The sequence below is a fragment of the Zeugodacus cucurbitae genome, chromosome 2 (genome assembly GCF_028554725.1).
Source record: "Zeugodacus cucurbitae isolate PBARC_wt_2022May chromosome 2, idZeuCucr1.2, whole genome shotgun sequence".
Taxonomy (NCBI): Eukaryota; Metazoa; Arthropoda; class Insecta; order Diptera; family Tephritidae; genus Zeugodacus; species Zeugodacus cucurbitae.
In genome coordinates, this window is record NC_071667.1 from 45,360,549 (window position 1) to 45,382,909 (window position 22,361).

The window sequence follows — 22,361 nt, forward strand, 5'->3', positions numbered from 1 at the left end:
AAAGGATGCTGCAACATGTACAAACGTGACAGTGTCAGTATGAATGTGGCTTCGCGACCTTTTGCTGCGGTAATATTGGTAAAAGAGCTTGAGACCACAAGCCATTGCGTATTGGGCCCATGCTTAACATATGTGGATATACTTATATGTGTGTAGTTTCGGTCGATTTTTAACCATTGTAAGTTCGTTATGTCAATTGTATTTACATTGCAAGCAATTGACAATTCTTTGAATTACAATGATTTATTCATAGGCCGTGTGCTGTGCACTTGCAACATTTCGAACTTTACAAATATCTGCAGCAAATAAGAACTGTGTGCAGCACTTGCCGCGTGTTACATGTCACCACTGCATCCATGCAATTCCATATGTACATACAGATCTATATAAATGTCTTTGAATGTTGAATGAATTGCCGGTTGAGTGGCATATGGTCGAACAATGGTGATATCGATAACGATAGCGTGATATCGGCATATAGAAATGGTATCAACGGTGCATTGTCAATTTCGAAAGTATGCGCATGTGTGTGTGTTTTTTTAGTCCTGGCAATTGCATTGTTTGTCAGGCACTTTTGATTTTTATCATGCCTTCACGGCACAACAGCAATTGCACATCTCGTCGGTCATGTTGCCCAAATAGGGTGTTGCCGCAATGATAGAAGATGGCAGTGGATTCAACTGGGTGCTGAATCTCAACAATGTTGCACAACACGGCACTGGTGTGGTTGTAAGGTAACGCGAGCAGAATGTCGAGTGAGTTGATGAGCGATGCAGCGAAAATCAGCAGGTCATTACAGCTGTAGTGGTGATCGCTTCTTACAGAAACTACATGAATTATTTATATCGTAGTTAAAACGAACGTAAGTTTTTTATTACATCATTAATATTATATAGCAAAATGAGCTTTCCGATGTTATGTAGAATATACTAATTATTCTTAGTCCATTCTGCAAGAAAGTTGTTTTATTATTTTGCATTATTCATTCCACACGCTCCACTGCTTACGCATAGTAAACAGTTGTTTTTTATCATAACTTATGTATTTTCAATACATTATTGTACTTTTATATATTTGAACTGTTTCATGTCGAAAAGAATACATCTGATGGACCCTCAGGTGCAATAAGTTGAAATCGAGATAACTAATTGACTGTTTTTTTCTAGCATCAAAATTATGTCGATACACAATTTAATTCCTTCGAGTGATTCATTAAAAATAATACAACAATATTTAATAATACATAGATAACAGATTTTTATTAATTCGATTTCAGCTTAAAATGTATCAAATGCAGATATTTCATATAATTATCTATGTTCCACGGATATTTACTTTTATTATATTAAAACTTCCATTATCCACACGTTGCTCTATATCATTTGGGCAACCTGGAAGTGTATAGTGAATGGTTTTGAATTGACTGCTCCCAGTTATGCGTAGCTATATTTATATCAGGCCCTGCTCTCATGCTATGAACGTCATTTGTAAGTCCCTTAAGTTGCTGCAAGAATAACAAATTTTTATATTCTAAAGGATCTTATAAATGAGTTCACAGAAAAGTCAAGTAATAGCAGTGATAGACCATCAAAATTAATGCGCTTTAAGAAATGCTAATGAGCATTGAAAATTTATGGTGACTGACGACAGATTTGTGAATTTAGACAACCGAGTGAGAAATCATTAAAAAAAGTTTATCAAATCTATCAGCATATTTTCGTCGCTGGTTGTCGTTGTTGTAACTGTTCATAATTTAATTGGTAAAAAACATTTCATCATTTGTTCACGTTTTCTTCTTCTTCTTTGTATCAATCATCATTTACAATAGCAACAAGTAAGGAAGGGCTAAGTTCGGGTGTAACCGAAGATTTTATACTCTCGCAATTTATTTATTTAACTTTATTAATATTATATAATACACGATTTGACCCATATATCGTCATATATATTGTATAAAGTCCATTGAATGTTGGAAACCATAATATTATGTTAGAAGCACCGAGGTCCTCATGTTCGATATATGGGGCCTTGAAAATCTACGGTCCGATTTCGGCGATTTTTAGAATGGGGCTGCCACACTATAAACGTAGTATTTGTGCAAAGTTCTGCATCGATATATTCACTAGTGCTTACTTTATATATTGTAAAGTTAACGATTCAGATCGTCTTCAAAGTTCTGGTATATAGGAAGTAGGCGTGGTTGTGAAGCGATTTGGCCTATTTTCACAATATATCATTGGGATGTAAAGAAACTATTACAAACCAAGTTTCATTGAAATCGGTCGAGTAGTTCCGGAGATAAGGATTTTGACCCATAAGGGAGCGATGCCACACCCATTTTCCATTTTGTACAAAAATCTGAGTGCAGATCCATCAATCCATCTGCCATTATTTATGTGAAATTTAATGTTTCTGGCGTTTTTCGTTAGTGAGTGAGGGGCACATATGCCCCTTCATAGTGCGATCATTCATACCAAATTTTTCTTCCATAGCTTTATTTATAGCTTAAGTGTTTTCGGTTTTCGACATTTTGTGGGCGTGGCAGTGGTCCGATTACGCCCATTTTCGAACTTAACCTTCTTATGGTGCCAAGAAATACGTCTTCCAAGTTTCATCAAGATATCTCAATTTTTACTCAAGTTACAGCTTGCACGGACGGACGGACAGACAGACATCTGAATTGAACTTCTCTCGTCACCCTGATCATTTTGATATATATAACCCTATATCTAACCAGTTTAGTTTTAGGACTTACAACCAACCGTTATGTGGACAAAACTATAATACTCTCGTAGCAACTTTGTTGCGAGAGTATAAAAATCGGCCATTTTTGGCCAGTGTTGCCTATTCAAATTTACTAAATGGACGAAATTTTTGTGCATTACAAATTTGCATTAAAGTGGATCAAATGCGCAAGTTAATCCAACTTAAGCCCGCTAATGCAAATCATCGCTTCATACCAAGGCTATAAGAATGCGCTGCTGTGGAGCATAATAAATATCATATAAGGCTCACCTGAGATTTTGCGAAAACGACTTCCAGTTTGCATGAATATGTCACAAACAAAAAAATTACACCCACATACACGGACAAAACTGTAAGGAGTAGAGCGGCAATGACACTTTAAATTCAAGGTTCTTCTAGAAGTACTAAAATATCGTTTTGCCAAGTTGCTTATTACTGCACATCGCTACCGCCAACACTCGACTAGTCACGTGCAATCTTCATGTCGCGCATTGCAAGACACGTACTTACATATATTAACCGTGTCATAAGGCATTGTTCGACTAGATGTAGCTGAAAATTTTTATATTATTAACTGAAAGTGATCGGCCCTCAAGCCGAAGGCACGCTACCAGATAGAACTTGCAACAATTCATTATTTCTTTTTTTGTTGTTGTTATGCTTTTGTGTTTAATATACGTGTTCATGCTCTTTTTTCCATTCACAGACCACCATTCCATTGCAATCGTTTAACCTTGATTGTGGACGCCTTGATAATGGCTCAAACGCCGACAACAACAATAGCTGCAGCCATGCTGGCACCATTTGCACTCCGACCAAGCCGAGTGTTGCCTATATGCGAACTTTATCGGCGCCGACACCATACCACCAGCAACACCCAGCGGTCCACAATAGTGGCACCGGCAATCGCAACAGTTTAGCAACATTTAATGCCACAACCGAGCAACATCGTCGGCATTATCATAATCTGACAAATTTACAATGCGGCAACGATGCAGCATCAGCAAGTTTGCCAACAACAACAGCAACAGAAACAAACCCGTCAACAACAGCAACGATATTGAAAATTGAAGAGACAACACCGGTAGCATCACCAGCAGCTGCGCCTGCATTTGCAGCGACAAGTGGTAACCGCCGGCCAGCAATTTCAATGACAACATTAAACGGCTGTGCCGCCGCCGTGGCCCAACAAAACGATGAAGAATCACTTAAAAGCAGGCGACAGCGTCAATTGGAAAACGATATGGACACAATGCTCGGCAACAACAACGCCACAGCACATTTTACGCACAGAGAAAGCACGAGTCAACTAGCACTAGCACAGCAGCTGTGCAATGGTGATAAAGGCGGTAACACTGGCTTTAACAGTAGCAACGGCTTGGCGGCAATGCTGGCAATACCAAAACGGGAGCGCATTAATCATGCGACGATGACAACACCAACATCGGCAATATCTACGGCAAAGCTAGGCAACACCGTGCTTTTGCCATCTACATTGTTGACCTCATCAGCATCAAAGAGTAATGGCAGTGGCACTCCGGCCTCTTTGTTGTTAAACGGCAGCGATGTGACCAAAAAAGGATCGACTTCAACGATCTGGACATCTGAGGAGTCAATATTGAGGAGTGTTGGCGCCGTCGATGAAGACAATAAGTGAGTAGTAAAGAATAAATAAGTTGAGAGCTATGAACAGTGAAGTTGACTTTAGATATTGATAGTATCAAGCTGAAAATGGTGTGAACTTAATAAAATTAAAACAGAGAGATTTGACTAATTCTAACAGATAAATTTGACTATACTAAGTTCAGATATAAAATATCTAAATTGTGTTACCCATTTTTTGCCTTTTAACTAAATCTAAATCTAAATCACTTTCCTTTATAATTTAAAAGACATTATTATCAACATTTAAAAGCTTTTCTTTCTGTGCTTTCAGCTCCACTTCATCCTCGGCATGCGAAGAGGCTTCCGGTGTTCTCAGCTCCGGTAAGTCGGGTATATCGCTCGACTCCTCTGGTCTAGATAATGACAACAATGAAAGTGGCATTGGTACAGCAACGCCACCGAAAGAAATCTCCTATTGGAAGTCGCAACACAACGACAATGAATCGATTAGCAGCTTGGATGCGCTAAGAAAAATGAAATTCCAGAAAAGTGGTTCAGTTATCTCCTCCGATGATCCAGACCTCTTAGAAGTACTCAGCCTATGCGATGAACCTCATGGCGGCGATGAAGAAATTACCATTAATGGTGGCGATGAGTCACTCGATGACATTGACGATCAACATCGTCAGCTGCATAGACCACCAACAGCTACCACAGCGGCAGACAAGCTAAAACACAAGGTTCAACATCTGCAAATGCTACGCGCCACACGTCAACGTCATCGTCAACATCAACGCACGCGACAAGATGACACCGATAGCATCGACATCAATGATGCGCTCGAAAAGGCCGAAGCCGTAGATGATGGCGGTGTAGATGTATCCGATGTAACGTATGAGTATGATGAGGGCCATGATGATTTCGAAGTTGGTCCATACTGCGAATGCGAATGCAACGATGGCGATGCAAGCAGCGCCAGTGGCAGTGGTGGCGGCGGCAGTCGTAACGGTTCCACATCAGCTAAGGAAACGACTGGCAGTAACTGCGTAGTGCTACGTCGTAAACTTAGCGCTGTGACCACACCAATTATGATGCCTTACGGCGGTGGTGGACGTGCACAGAAATGTCGCAGCCACTCGCTAGATACTTCCTCGCTACCTGCTGTCTACTATCAGTACTCACCATTGCAACATCAGCATCCACAACAACATCATCCACTGTCGCGTAAGTTGCATCAACATTTGCACGGACGTGGTAGAGAGCGTGGTCAGCTATCGCTAGCGCTACGTCAGGAACCGTTCCAGTCTTTGTTGTCGCCAACTCATTTTGCAGAATTGCCCTCACCAAGTAGCGCATCACTGCACAGCGGACACGAAAGTCTGGGAATACAAGAGCTGACGACTAAGTCGAACTCGGCGCCATTACTGCTGAAGCAGGAGAAGACGAGACGTGATGACTTTGCCGGGCAGAAGTTGGTGAGTTGGAAATACCATGTGAAGTTAATTAAAATTGGTTTCTTTTAAACCCACTAACAACAACACAGTTGACTAACTGCATTGACATTTCTCTTTAATTTCAGACGCTGCGATACTCACGATCGCAAAGTGATCGATACTTAGCAGGTGAGTGGAACATAAAAAATTAAGTTCGTGTGCAACCGACTATTTTATACTCTCGCAATATATTGCTATAGTTTTATAAAGATAACACACAATTTGACTCTGACTCATATATTCGGCATAAAATTCAATAGAGTAAAGAAAATCGTCACATATAATGAGATATAGATATAGATGAGATAATTCCTGAATCGATTTCACTTATTGTCACCACCAATTATATATCCAATATTATATGCTCACTTAATTTGGAAAAGATATTTCACATATTAACCTTGCCCATCGTATTTTTGAAAAACCTATAATTAGGTATATTGCAGCTAGGGGAAGTTATGATTTTAACCATTTTTGATACAGAGACACACTGTTAGAAGAAAAAGATTCCCTCTGAAATAAATTAAGCTATCTGAGAGATTTACCGATATTTTCGGTGAAAACTTACCCTAAGACACTGAGTTCTTCATATTCTATGTCCGAGGCATTGAAATGTTATAGTCCGATTTCGACAAGTGATGCCACAGATCATATACAGTATTTGTGTAAATTTTTATTTTGCTATCTTCAATGGTTCCATATATATCTATACTACAATATAATACTATACTACTATAATAAAGATTTGTATGTATGTTTGTAATGAATAAACTCAATTAAACGCTGATTTCAAAAATTCTTTCACCATTGGAAAGCTACATTCACCCCGAGTAACATAGGCTATATTTATTCCTAGAATCTCAACTTGCTGGAAATAGTTCCCAATTGAGGGTATCAAAAAGAGAATCTTAATCTCTTCTTAATCTTAATCTTAATCTTAATCTGAAACTGAAAATCGTCTTGCAAGTCATTCTCTTCGCATCGCAATCGCATGTCAAAGAGTCGAGTAACGAGCGCTCGCAACTACTTGCTGAACAAAATTTCAAAACCTATAACTTATAACTTTTGAAATGTTTGTTTAAACCCATGCGAAGCCGGAGCGGTCTGCTAGTATATTATAAAGTGAAGGAATGAGAATTCAATATTGAGTTATATGGGAAGTAGTCGTAGTTGTGAACCGTCCGATTTACCAATCAAAAAGTGACTATGGGTTATTTGAGCCTGACTTGTGCAGTTCCATTTGCTTGCTCTATATCTTCGCCGTCGCGTCTTTTGTTTAGCGAGACTTGCTGAACTAATAAAGGTTTGGTTTCATCTCTACACACTTACATACACAGAGCGCGCACTTCCGACAAAAGTCCTCCGGACTTTTCAAAAGAATAGAACAGAATTTAGATGCAAAATCCAATTAACTGTCAAGTCATCAACACTTGATGCCTTTGTCTCCTACCTTTCACTCGCCTGTTCATGTTCCGCGCGTACGAATTGTAGTGCGATAGAATGCCTCCACCCTAATCTTCATTGTGAATAGCTACTCCGTACTCCCACACTTACCTATTCTCAGGCTATGCGGATGGTCTCTTGGCATTTGTTAGATTTGCAAATATTTACTGAACTTACTAACATAAACAATTGTCGGCTTAAAATGACAATTACAGGATAATTACAGAGTCATTAAGGTGGACACGGCAATATATTGTACAATATACATGAAACCTTGTTGTTGTGAACAACTTTTAATGTTAATAATTTAACTGGAAAAGTAACCGACGCACAGTGTGAGATTTGGTCAATCTAGCATCTCGAAATTAAAAAAAAAAATGTTTTCGTAACTCGCTCATATTTTTTTTTACGTGAGAAGAGACCCCAATTGTTACGAAAACAAACACAAAATAGAATAAAAAAATGTTATTAGCGTGATAACAGCTATCAAACACATACAATTGCATAGCATGCTACAATTGATTTGCAAGCTTGCATTGATCACAAAAGTTTGAGTGATCAGGTCGAAGTTGTGAGTGGTTATTTTGGCCTAAAATATTTTTTGTATTGAAGGTTATTACTTAAACTTAAAATTTTTGTTTTATACAATATTTATTTTTGCACTCAAGTATTTTGAAAAAATTGTTTTATAACCACCTGAAAGGTAAGACAAATTTTAAAGTTTTCAAATATTTGATAGACTAGAACTTCCAAGTCCCATGGAGTTCCGTGATGGGAATGCCAGCATAATCTTTGTTAATGTGCCCAAAACAAATTTAAAAAATAAAATCCTGCCCATTTTTTGCCTTTTTTAGTATGAGTGAAATATCGCGAGAGGAGCTATTTTGGATTTGGTTGAACAAGGTGAAAAGCGACAAAACAGAAGCGGTCGAAAAGCACGTTATATCAATTTTTGGACCAGATGTTGACGATACCAAAATTAAAGATCGTATAAAAAAGCTTTGCTTCCAATTTCAATCGCGATGGAGTAAATCTCACCGTGATAAAGCAAGATTTATGCATGACAATGCTATTTGGCTAAGTTCAAAAATTTCTGCTGTTGATTTTGCTCTTGATCACGTACCATCAGCTTCAAAACAAATACCTCAACGCGGAAGGCGAGAAAAAGAGTTTGCTGAAAGTGCTTCGAGTACACAAAAACGGAAATGCATAGAGTTAATATCAAATGTAGCTTCGGAACAATTAACTATGGCTACCGCAATGTATCTGAGATCCTGTAGAAAAAGAGACTCAGCAAATATTAAAATCTTATTTTGAATATTTTCCATTCTTTTAAGAACTTTCGTTGGATGTTTTAGTTTTCCCTTTTTATTATGTTTTAGATATCAATAAATTTAACATTGAAACAACATTAACCTTTTATTTTTCTCTTTTGCAAAGAATCATCGAAAACTAAAGTTCGAAACTTGAAGAATTTTATAGAAATGGTTGTATGTGGATGCTTATATCAATATAACGAAAAGTTTTAGTTAGAAGAGAAAAAAAGAAGAAATTTGGATAAAAATGTGTAAAAAAAAATTGTCCCCAACTAGTGTTTTTGAGGATAGTTCGGAACTAGTCCCCTTTGACACTAGTGTTTTTGAGGATAGTTCGGAACTAGTCCCCTTTGACACTAGTTGGAACTAGTTGTCTTTCACCATATTGAAGCTTACAATCTCCTTAACCATCGTGCCAAATTTCAAGTTCATATCTCTACAACTTCATATAAAAATTAATTTTGAGATGCTAGATTGACTAAATCTCACACTGTGCGACGCTTACAAAATTTAAATGAGGTTTTCTTATTAAAGGTGTAATCTTTTTGCACTTTTGATTTTCGTACAATTTCGATTGTCGAAAACTCTGCGTATCAGCCGAAATACTATAATTTTTCTGGAGAGTACTTAATATTCGATGTAATAATTAACAGTGTTCTCTGTTTGTATTATTTATATATTTATATATGTGCACGTGTATAACAATGAAATGCGGTCAAAATATTGCGTAGCCAGACTAACTAACATACTGCAATTGCTTTCCGGAAATTACAGTACTAAATGTACAGCGCAAAAATATATTCATGGCAGATGTGGGTTAGTAAGCTAAATTGACCAAATAAATAAGGTCATGAAGTGTCTGAAACTAAATAGAACATTCAAATAATGAAATTGAACAAAATTAGGACGCAAATTAGAGAAGTGTGTTATGCTTTTTGAGATTTGGTTAATTTTTTATAGTTTTAGGGTCTTACTAGGTACATATGTAGCGTGTCGCCCATACTATAATTTGTTTTCAATTTAATTCAAATTATCTCAACTGCAAACGAATTTATACTTGATGAGAGTTTTAAAATACTCAACGCTTTTTAATTCGAAGACGAAATTCTATTTCAAAGATTAGATAAAACTCACTGCTTAATAAAATGTTATAGTTTTAGATATTATTTGCCGGCCATTTATTTATAATGATGGAAACAAGATTGGGACAAGCAATGTCAGAAACAAAACGCAACTTTCATGGTTGTCCATGACGTCAAGAAACATTGTTAAATACATTCTAAATTTGGACCAGGATGAGAATGTCGTAAGCTCTAGTTCTATTCAAACATTATATCAAATTCCAACTTTTTTGCGTTTAAGATATTAAGCTGTTTATAATTTTTCCATAAACTAATTTATTTCAAATCAATTTAACCTTTCAATATTTCCCTGAAATCCAGTAAGTACATACGTCAAACAATCGAATCCGCCGTGTGACCTCAATTGACATAAGCTTGTGTTAGGTCAATTTTACACATTTTACGCACATTATTTATGTATCACATAGAACAATATTCTGTGAATATGATTACTGTGAATATGAAACTTCCAACAGTGTAGTTGCAACTCAGAAACTAAAAGTTTCAAACAAACGCAAAATGAGCTTAGAGTGAAAATAAATAGAAAACTGAAGTTATTAATTAATACCAAAACAATGCAGCTCATATGATTATGAGCTAATACTTAAATGCGCACACATACAGAACGTGCTTTTATATATTGCCATTTCATCACTACCGTGACGTCATACATTTGAAAGCGACACAATCTTCGTCCTTGTCAATATTAGACACGCGCACGCACGCCCATCCACCCACAGCAACGAACCCAGCGGCATACGACTGCATAGACAAGAAACGGAAGCTTCAATGCCATACTGTTTTTGTTGGTGTCGTTGTTGCTTGCTGTTTTTGTTTGAGCCGCATATTTCATTTTTGTGGCAATAACGTAACGAATGCGCGCGCGAACTGACTATCGTGTATCGATGTGATTACAATGACGATGATGAATTCGTTCGGCTCTTCGGCTAGGTAGTGCCACCGCTCGGCTGCTCAGCCTCGCTCTACTCGACATTGTTTACATTCACCTACACTGCGCCAACAACAGCAACATAGCCAGCCAGATAGTCGTTGATGATGAGACACGGCGCACAAGGCATATGCCAGAAGCCAATCGGCGAGTGCCCAGTCCGCCAGCTAGACACTCAGTCTAACGGTGCGTTTGTCATATGGATAACTATGCGAGTATACGACTACCGATTTCAAAGTCAAAGCGCCGTCGCACCAGCCCCAAATGACTGTGTCTGTGATACCCGCTAACGCCCCTTTGCTCCTCTGTGTGTATATATATACATGGCATTGGTAGTGGCATGTCAGCACACTGTTGCGCCACATTTGCACACCATTTCGCCAAGTTGCTGGCATATTCATTAGTGCTTTCACAGGCTCCGTTGATTATAGACGCGTCGAAGCGACGGCAGCAAATTCATATTCATATTGTGGAGCATCGGGCGTTCAGAGCGTTTGTGAAACAATATTTTGGTCGCATTCAAAATTTAACGACAATTTGTGGCTAGCAACAAACTACTTCAATGTGAAAATACGTAATGAGCCAAGGAAATAACGCTTTTTTGTGATTGATTGCTCAATTTTGGCTAGCGAAGTAGTGGCCAATCCACCTGAACGCAAACGCAGTGAATGTATAGCGCGCCAAAGTCATACGTGAAATTTGAAATATTTTGTGAGTGGCGCTGTGAGTTAATGCGCTTGCATATTGTACGTTTGTGAGTGTTGGCGCAAATGAAAAAATAGTTTCTTAACAATTTCAATTGTTTATTAAAGTCTCGCGCTGCTGTTCACTCGCTACGCAGTGAGAACAAAACACTATAAAAACGAAATTGCGAAAACAAAAACGGCTAAAAACTGAACGAAAACTCATTCGCGGAATCGCATAACTTTCGGCTGCACCATTAACGTCTCACAACCGCCCGTGTCACCGCCGTCGTCGCCGCCACCAACGGCGGCCAACGCGCAGCCCATCAAAATGCAGCGTCGCATGTCGATAACGATACGCGAGTATAAATTCTTTCGCAGCTTTTCACAAAAATTCGAAAACTGGCCAAAACGCAAAGCAGAGGCATTATGGCGCAAAATGCGCGAACGCAAAATCGCAGGTGGGTCCCATTGTTATTGCCCCGCAAGCATACTTACTCACCAATTGGTGCATGCGTATGTGCGTGGAAAAGTCGTTGCACTGGCAAGCCGTGAAAACAGTTAGAAATTCCAAAGAAAATACATGTCTACAGACCCATAAATTTTCAAAAATGCAAAGACAAAGTACCAGCGGCTATGGTATATTTTAGCTTTACTCTTAATTTATGTAGTTTTCCATAACATTGAAAAAACGCACGATATTTTGAGTAGCTTTCTAGGAATTTGTGGTGTTTATCGCAATAAAATTCGCGAATTTAATGATATTTTCTGATGTTCGTTTCTTTTCTGCAGTCTGTTCAATATTGGTTGCCACTAGGATGAGGCACCGTACTTGGTGACTACAGAAGTGCGCTAAGTTGTGGCACGCTATTTATTTATTTCATAAATCATATTATTAATTTTGAATGCATGTTAATGTTACCATATTTACAAAAACATTTTGAAAAATTTGTTAAAAAGTGCCATGGAAAATATTTGAAAAGCAATATTTTATTTAAGAGTCGGATTTTCACATAATATATTTAGAAAGCCAAACTAAAATTTGGAATTTAAAGAGTGCTCTACAACTTATAATCATTTTTTAAGGTGCATTAATGGGTTCATAGCCTCATAGACCTCAAATTACTTCTCACGAAGATCTTGAAAGAGGCCGAGAATAGTATATAGGTATCATATATTTAAATATTAATTTAATTAATCACTTTCAATGTTGTAAGAAGTCCTCCCTAACAAGTAATTCACATCATAAAAAATTTTACCAGATCTACCAAATAATTGCATTCTTTCCACTTGGATGTCTTGTTCACTTGTATCCAACACTTACTGTATTTAAGAAGTAAGCAAAGCTAAAAAAGAATTCATTTCTTAAGCGATGCGCAAATGAGAATTAAATTATTAATATTATGCTAAGGCGCTGAAAGCCAATTGCCGCCTGCCGCCTTACATTTCTCACACCTTCGAGGCAATCAAAAAGCATGCGAAAAGTGGAAGAAGAAGCAACGCGAATATTCCCTATAGATGATTTCAAAGAATAACACGTACATAAATATGATTATTTACATATACACAGATGTACATGCTGGCGTTATTTATTTTAAAATTACCACATACAACACGTAAATATAATAAAAGTTCTGCTCATACGCGTTTTTCAATACATCAAAACATACGAATGAATTTGTGAAGTAAAAAAACATAAAATTTGATATATAATATAATTAATTAAATTACATTTATTTAATTTCAATTTACACTCATTTAAAATCTTTGCTTTTTCCTGCCTCTTTTAATCAATTACTACCCGAAGTAGCGCTCATTAAGCTCGCATGACATGCAATTAAATGCTCGCATGCTATAAACGTATGCACATGTCTGCAACAATTATTGTCTCCTTTTATAATTATCAGTCGGCTATATACTTTTGTATACAACCACACGTACAGAATACTATACTTAGGGACACATCTACCAAAACACACTACATCATGCAACGCTGTGTCAAGAGTAAACACATGTCGGGCTAAAAACATACACACACAAACAACCCGTAAAAGTAAATAAAAACATTGAGACAGACCGGTGTTGCACAAATAAATTTAGCGTTCATACGCAACGCAAGTGTAGCCAATAGGGATTCGTATTCATTAAAACTCTACATATTTTCAATAGTTAGTGATGGTTCTTCAAGCTCTCTCCATAATTTATTTATTTTCATGAAAAAAGGTTAAATATATTTTTCTCCAAAATATGTATAACTAATTTAGATACAGTAGAAACTCGATTAACCGGACTAATTGTTGTCGATTGGCATTCGGATAATCGAAAATCCGGATAATCGAATGTATGAAGAAAAACAAATAGATATCAACGAAAATCAATGTTTATTAAGAAATGAACACTTACTTATGTATGTATGTACATATTTTCTTAGATTACATTACATACATAATACTAAACTGCAGCATTAATCATGAAATAAAATATTTAGGTACGTATGTATGTACGAATAATTTGTTTACAATATGTATTTGGTAATTTGCATTTGGTAAACATGAAATAAGTAGGTAGGTAATAAATTTAATTTGGTTTAAAATATTTGGTAATTGTCATTTGCCGTAAGCAACTTTTTCTCTTCATTGCTGCTATATCACGAATTCGTTGGTACATATAAATTGGTCGCGGTTGGTAGTCCCGATAATCGCAAATCCGTATAAACGGCCGGATAAACGAGTTTCTACTGTACTCAATTATTGGTTCCATAATTTCTTATAGAACATTTCTTTTATCAGGACATAAGCTTTCTGACCAGACGTCATACACATTCTAGTATTAATTTCCAGCAACCGTTTCTTTAGCAACAAGTAAGCTATCCACTTGAACTGAATAAGATGAAGACATTCCCATAAGAATGGAAATCTTTACGTACAATTACTATTGAAGTTTGAAGGTGCGTTTCGTTTATTTTTTTATACAAAATACCAAAACCTCTTGCTATCTGTATTTTTTATGATCTAGACCAATTGTTGTTCTATTCGCTTCTCCAATATTTGAGAAACATAGACAGCTGTACCTCTTTAAATAAATATTTTAAAACACATCTGCTTTAATTTATTGTTTGGTAAATTGGTAAAATTGTCTCGCTGAGTTATTAATTTTGTAATTTTCAGAATACTTCAGGTCTAACAATCTTTCAAAACCAAAGAGAGGAGAAGTATAACTTCTTCTTATTTATCTTTTTTAAATGTTGCAAATTTACTAAATTCAATTGAGTTTAATCGAATAACGGCAAAAGTGATTTAGTTGTGGGAAATTGTTCCTCTCTCGCCTCTATTCCTTTCTCTCTCCCTTTTGAAATACTATTACATTAACTTGCTAGTTTCAATTTGCTTGGCAGGCATGCCCATTAATGTCATTTAGAAATGTGTGTGTGTGTCTCTGACTGCAAGTGTGCGAATAAACACATTTCTCTCGTCCTTGGCAACGAAGTCCGCACTTTCGGTTTCAGTGTATTTTATCGCCCTTTTAAGGTTGAATTTTATACCCCGCTTAGTGCATGCTCGTTTTTTGCCTGTGCTTACACATGCGCATATTTGTACACACAATATTGAGTCATCGCATGTGCCCACTTGTGGCTCCACTTGTTGCTTTACTGAGTGACGATGGACGATGTGCGGCATGAACGTTGCGGCGCCCTTTTCACAAACACATCACAGAACACACTCAGTATATACTACATCCTCTTCAACAAATGCGCATTTATAAATTCATACATTGGAAAAGGAAAACAGTTAGTATTCCGCTTCGCTATTTCTGTGTGAATGTATGTGTGTGTCGGCGCTTCGTTTACATGTAGTTGTTTGAAATTTAAAATTTCAAAAATAGCAACATTAATTAAATTCAGTTGACTTATCCACTTTGTTGCCATTGCTACCTTTTTAGCAGCTGCAAACATAAGTGTGTCCTTTTTGCGTGAATGCTTGCTCATTTTAAATCCCTCGAGTGTAAAAGCTCACCTCTTTTCTGTGTTTTTTCCTTAGTTATTTTGGTTTAATTTTAGAAATATAAATTATAGGGAATTTTGAGCTGTTTGGATTATATTTTTAATAATTCTCTATTATTAACCTCTAGTTACTCTTAATTTTATCGTAATTGTTCGCAATGGAAGCAATTAAACCAATACTTACTCTAAATGCATACTAAAAATAGTTCGATCAGTATCTAAATTTATTGAAATTCCTACTACAGGTACCGTGTAGTTTTTGGAATAATATTATTAATTTCTACTACATGAGTTATAACGGAAATGGTACGACTCTGGTTTTCAGGAATTTGTATTTTTTGTACTTGACATAACCTAAAAATTTCACAGGAAGTTTTTCAGAACCATATATTAATTTTGACAGTAAACACATAAAAAAACAGTGAACAGAGTCAGATATGACCGATCAGGAAAATACTTAGTACACAAGCCATATCTAGTCTCGTTAAAAATTTTATGAAAACTATAGAAAAGATTTGGATATTGAACTAATTATTGGATTATATTGCAGAGGATGTGTAATTATGAAAGTTTTTATGCAAAAATTGTCTTATATTATGCACAAATTATTTTGGATTTTCAAATGCCTAGTCAATATCTTGATGTTTAAGGGGTTACATGGGTTTTGTCGGGTAAAAAATGGCCTATTTTCAATAATTTTTTTCTATGTTAAGAATTATTTATTTAATTCAAATATTTTTTTTCTGTCTTATAGCTACATATTTAAAGAATAATTTCTGAAATTTTCAAAAAAAAAAATTAAAACTCCTCCATTGAGACGTAATTACCGGTGACCCCTCGAAAAAAATGTGCGTCCGCATTGACAGCATAACTCCTGACAGGATCAGAATGAAAAACCAAAAATCAGTGTTCTAAGACTCGTGTTTGAACCAAGAAAAGACAAAAAAACTAAAAATTGGAATTTTGGCAGACATTTTTTCAACACAATAAAAATTTCGGTAAAATTTTATTGACATTTTTTTTTAATAGTTGTAATTGAAAAAATAAAAAATCCTTCGTTCAAGCACGAGTAAATTGTATCTCGAACACCTATGCAAAATTCCATCAAGATCGCTTGAGTAGTTTTCGAGAACATTTGACAATCGACTTTGAAAACACGGTTTCGAGAAAACGCGTTTAAAGTTTACAGTAACAATAATAACTGACTTGGAGCGCACACCTTCCAAAGGCTATATCACCGAAACTATTATTCGGATCGACTTGAAAATTTAGGATAATATTCTTGAGAAATTAATAAGCAAAAAACAAAAAAAAATTGTGAATCCACGAAATCCATGTAACCCCTTGTATGTGATTGGCGTTGCAACCGTTTAGCCGGTTATAGCCGAATCGACGATAGTGCGCCACCTGTCTCTCTCCTTCGCAGTTCGGCGCCAGTTGGAGATCCCAAGTGTAACCGGGTCGCTCTCCACCTGGTCCCTCCAACGGAGTGGAGGCCTTCCCCTTCCTCGGCTTCCTCCGGCGGGTACTGCATCGAACACTTTCAGGGCTGGAGTGTTTTCGTCCATTCGGACAACATGACCTAGCCAGCGTAGCCGCTGTCTTTTTATTCGCTGAACTATGTCAATGTCGTCGTATAACTCGTACAGCTCATCGTTCCATCGTCTGCGGTATTCGCCGTTGCCAATGTTCTGAGGACCATAAATCTTGCGCAAAATTTTCCTCTCGAAAACTCCTAGTGTCGTCTCATCTGATGTTGACATCGTCCAAGCTTCTGCACCGTAAAGCAGGACGGGAATGATAAGCGACTTGTAGAGCTTGATTTTGGTTCGTCGAGAGAGGACTTTACTGTTCCATTGCCTACTCAGTCCAAAGTAGCACCTGTTGGCAAGAGTTATTCTGCGCTGGATTTCGAGGCTGACATTGTTCGTGTTGTTGATGCTGGTTCCCAGGTATACGAAATTATCTACGACCTCGAAGTTATGACTGTCAACAGTGACGTGGGAGCCAAGACGCGAATGCGCCGACTGTTTGTTTGATGACAGGAGATATTTCGTCTTGTCCTCATTCACCTCCAGACCCATTCGCTTCGCCTCCTTATCCATGCGGGAAAAAGCAGAACAAACGGCGCGGTTGTTGCTTCCGATGATATCAATATCATCGGCGTACGCCAGGAGCTGTACACTCTTGTAGAAGATTGTACCTTCTCGGTTTAGCTCTGCAGCTCTTATAATTTTTTCCAGCATCAGGTTAAAGAAGTCGCACGATAGTGAGTCACCTTGTCTGAAACCTCGTTTGGTATCGAACGGCTCGGAGAGGTCCTTCCCAATCATGACGGAGCTTTTGGTGTTGCTCAACGTCAATTTACACAGCCGTATTAGTTTTGCGGGGATACCAAATTCAGACATCGCGGCGTAAAGGCAACTCCTTTTCGTGCTGTCGAAAGCAGCTTTAAAATCGACAAAAAGGTGGTGTGTGTCGATCCTCTTTTCTCGGGTCTTTTCCAAGATTTGGCGCATGGTGAATATCTGGTCAGTTGTCGATTTTCCAGGTCTAAAGCCACACTGATAAGGTCCAATCAGTTTGTTGACGGTGGGCTTTAGTCTTTCACACAATACGCTCGATAGAACCTTGTATGCGATATTTAGGAGGCTGATCCCACGGTAATTGGCGCAGATTGTGGGATCTCCCTTTTTATGGATTGGGCAGAGCACACTGAGATTCCAATCGTCAGGCATGCTTTCTTCCGACCATATTCTGCAAAGAAGCTGATGCATACACCTTATCAGTTCTTCGCCGCCGTATTTGAATAGTTCTGCCGGTAATCTATCGGCCCCCGCTGCTTTGTTGTTCTTCAAGCGGGTAATTGCTATTCGAATTTCTTCATGGTCGGGTAATGGAACATCTGTTCCATCGTCATCGATTGGGGGATCGGGTTCGCCATCTCCTGGTGTTGTACTCTCACTGCCATTCAGCAGGTCGGAGAAGTGTTCCCTCCATAATCCCAGTATGCCCTGGACATCGGTTACCAGATTACCACCTTGGTCTCTACATGAGGATGCTCCGGTCTTGAAACCTTCGTTAAGTCGCTTCATTTTTTCATAAAATTTTCGAGCATTCCCTCTGTCTGCCAGCTTCTCAAGCTCTTCGTACGCACGCATTTCGGCCTCTTTCTTTTTTTGTCTGCAAATGCGTCTCGCTTCCCTCTTCAGCTCTCGGTATCTATCCCATCCCGCACGTGTTGTGGTCGTTTGCAATGTTGCGAGGTAGGCAGTCTGTTTTCTCTCCGCTGCGAGACGGCACTCCTCATCGTACCAGCTTGTTTTTTGTCGTTGCCGAAAACCAATTGTTTCGGCTGCAGCGGTACGCAGTGAGTTTGAGATGCCGTTCCACAGTTCCCTTATACCGAGATGCTGATGAGTGCTCTCAGAGAGCAGGAGTGCAAGTCGAGTAGAGTATTTCGTGGCTGTCTGTTGCGATTGCAGCTTTTCGACGTCGAACCTTCCTTGTGTTTGTTGGCGGGCATTCTTAGCTGCACAGAGGCGGGTGCGTATCTTCGCTGCGACCAGATAATGGTCCGAGTCTATATTTGGTCCTCGGAGCGTACGCACGTCTAAAACACAGGAGACATGTCTTCCGTCTATCACAACGTGATCGATTTGGTTCCGCCTGTTTCGATCAGGAGACAGCCAAGTAGCTTGATGTATTTTCTTATGCTGGAATCTTTTACTACAGACGACCATATTTCGGGCCCCAGCGAAGTCGATCAGCCTCATTGACAGGAGGTGAACGAGCGCGTGAAAATGCTTTCAACTAATTTTTTACGATAGGTATTTGAGCTTTGAAAACAAAACATTATTTTTCAACGCATATACATAAATATATAGCATCGCTTGAATAGAAAATCTTAAAAATTCAACAATCATGTCAACGACATGCCACCCACATGCACGCCAGTTTATGCACTCATATGTGTGTCTGTATTATGCAAATATTGTGCTCAAAGTTTGCGGAAATTGATGTTGTGAGAAATATTTAAAATAATCGCAACAGGATTATAATTATGTTTGAACAGATGTGTTGTTGACAGAAAAGATTAAATTGAAATGTTGTGTATTTAATGAAGAGAGCTAATTTCGTTGTGGAAATATACGCAGTATCCGTGAGTTTCTTTGCAAGCATGCGATGCATTATTTATATTAAAAATGTGTACTCATAATTATGTATTTATCGATATTATTTTTAGGAATAGCGTTTGACAATGTTTAGTATGAAGTTAGTTCAGAGTTTTTGTAAGTTAACTCCATTAATGGTGGATCGATCATAATTTTATTGCAATATTTTTTCCGTTTATTTAATTAATTTATATATGTATATGAATCAAAATTCTTTAATGCGTCTTCAGTTCATACTATTTAAATGTGGGGTTTTCCACAAACAAATCTATAACTAATATCAGAATTGTTCAATCTTTAAATCAATGTTAAAGCGTCGTATTACGCCATAACAATCTCATATTCGCATTTAGTTGTTCTAATACCATAGTAATTGCATATATTTACATATATGCTCTATAAGTGCAGCTAATAGGAAGCAATCGAGAAATATACTTACTTACTTATGTATATACAGTTGAACTTCCATAACTCGAACTTCTATAACTCAAATTTCTCCGTATCTCGAACTCTTGAATTGGCAATAGAAATCAAGGTTCATACAAATTACCTTCCGTAATACGAAAGTCTCTATAACTTGAAGTTTTGGATTATGGTGATTCGAGTTAGGCAAGTTGAACTGTATATGTCTCAATATTAATTAAAGCTTCATAGCATACGAGAAGATAGCCATCCAATACAATGACAACTGGCATACCTTTTAATGTACAGTACGCCACACATCCGTATATAACACTAACAGCGAACACACAAAGAAAGGGAGTACTGTTTCTGTCAATAGCAGAAATTCCATTACTGGATTACAAGCAAGCAACCCGATACAACGGCCACCGCTACCCTTCAGGTTGCTTCACTTAAAAATCAATGAGATTATATAACCTTTTAATCCACAGAAACTCAATTAAACATAACACAGCATTTACTGTAAAGCCAAATGAGCAAAGTAATGACATTTACACAGTGACCTCACTGCATGTTGCGGAATAATTTGAAAAATAAATAAATTGCCGGTAAATCAATTAAACTATTTACACTTCCAAATTAATAATGAACTTAATTGTTTTACGCCTTCATTACTTTCGAAAAACAATCAAATATAATTTAGAGAGGACATAAATTGCACTGGAATGCTCTAGAGTTAATCAGCAGTGCGTAAAGTATACGCCATGGTGTGCCACAATGGCAAGTGTTTCGTTGGCTGTTCACAATTACATGCACATAAATAGCTGTGTTGTGGGCAGTTGGTTTTCACGCTAAACTACATTTTCAATTAATGTTCATCCTTTGGTTGAGCATCGACCACAAACAGGTGGGCAATCGACCTTGAATGCTCAGTTACAAAGCTACATTGTTCGTGGGTGGTGTGTTTGGTTAGCAGCTCTTTGTATTCGTGCACGCTGCAGAGGCTTTTATCACGACCACTGAAGGCCAAAGTTCAAATGTTTTTAATGCCAAATTAATTATGAGATACTTTAAAATATAAAATTAGTTATTATTGTCATTATTGTATTTAATAAGGTCCATTAGAATGAATCAAAAATATTAGAAAATTAGTTGACAAAACGCGTGAATCAGAAAAGTAAGCTTAAGGATTGTAGATTTAATTTTTATAAAGTTACTTCAACCCTAAATTATTTACTTTAATTAATTTTTAATAATATTTTGAAATACTAAATTAATGTATACATAACTAATAAGATATATAAATTTATCATTCGTTTGTTCATTCATTTTAATATAGAGAGATTTCACCTTGCTCAATCACTTACTCAAAGATCGGATTTATTGCAATGCATTTGAAATACTTAGACATATTTTCATCCTTCACTTTGGCGACCTTGTACGCATTTGAGCATTAATCAACGTTTTCGTCTTAATTATACCCACAACTTTGTTTCCATCCAATTATTTAGCATTTCAACTCGCTTACAAAGTTAAAAGTTTAACACAAAACAACAGCAAATTACCTTAGAAACGCACTGACTTACAGTTAACTTAGTTAAGCGATAACTTAAAGGCACCCATACATATATACATAAGGTGGTATATATAAACTCCTAGAGGTTCCTATCTCTTCTGAAGCAAATAGCTGTCATCTGTCTACATTGTTGTTATTATTTTTATTTACGGAAACTTGTAGGCATATACATATATACATATTATTTATAGGTGTATTGTATATAATAAATATGCCTACATACAAGTGCACTTAAATGAGCAATTACGAGCAGTTATACACACCCTCGCATTAAAGGCCCCTATAAATACTCGTATTTAACTGTATACGCTTTTTCCAATAATAAACTCTTAGCGACAGGCCAAAGTGTATTTGTTTGCTGTTGTTGTTACTGCGGCCCATGAAGCCACTTTATCCAGTAATTAAAAATAAAAATCCAATAAGTCACTCGTTGACTTAAAGCGCGCTTAACGTGGCAACATACAACTAAACAGCGCGTGAACTGCTGAATTATGTAAACCTGTGGACGTACCGTCACTCAAACAAGTGTTCACATGTTTTCACAATATCATTATTATCCTTCGTTTACCCGAGTGCAAGAAAGTAATGATAGAACAATAATCTTTCGAGAAGTATCATTTCTTCTATCTTTAAGTATTCGGGACACCATTTTGAGACATCTGAAATGTTTAAAATATGAAAATACAGTCGAATTGTAAAAGTCCTTAGGGGAATACCATAATATTAACATTTCTGTTGAAACTGTATTCAATACTTTAAGGAAGAACAAAGCCACTTAACAAACTACTTCCATTATATTTTGCTATGCAAAATGCGAATTGGAACGAATAGGATTGGGCGAATGTAATTTAGT

The 22,361-nt window shown here is 37.2% G+C and overlaps 1 protein-coding gene across 11 annotated transcripts in view; it reads left to right on the forward strand.

Moving 5' to 3' along the window:
• The window catches only part of LOC105212429 (uncharacterized), a 442,313-nt gene that overhangs the window by 402,040 nt on the left and 17,912 nt on the right, over nucleotides 1-22,361 (forward strand). For all 11 annotated transcript variants that reach the window (XM_054229606.1, XM_054229600.1, XM_054229595.1 and 8 more), the window contains 3 exons: nucleotides 3,452-4,398; nucleotides 4,682-5,825; nucleotides 5,930-5,972. In XM_054229606.1, coding sequence (XP_054085581.1) covers nucleotides 3,452-4,398; nucleotides 4,682-5,825; nucleotides 5,930-5,972 — 2,134 coding nt within the window. The remainder of the gene's footprint in view (nucleotides 1-3,451; nucleotides 4,399-4,681; nucleotides 5,826-5,929; nucleotides 5,973-22,361) is intronic.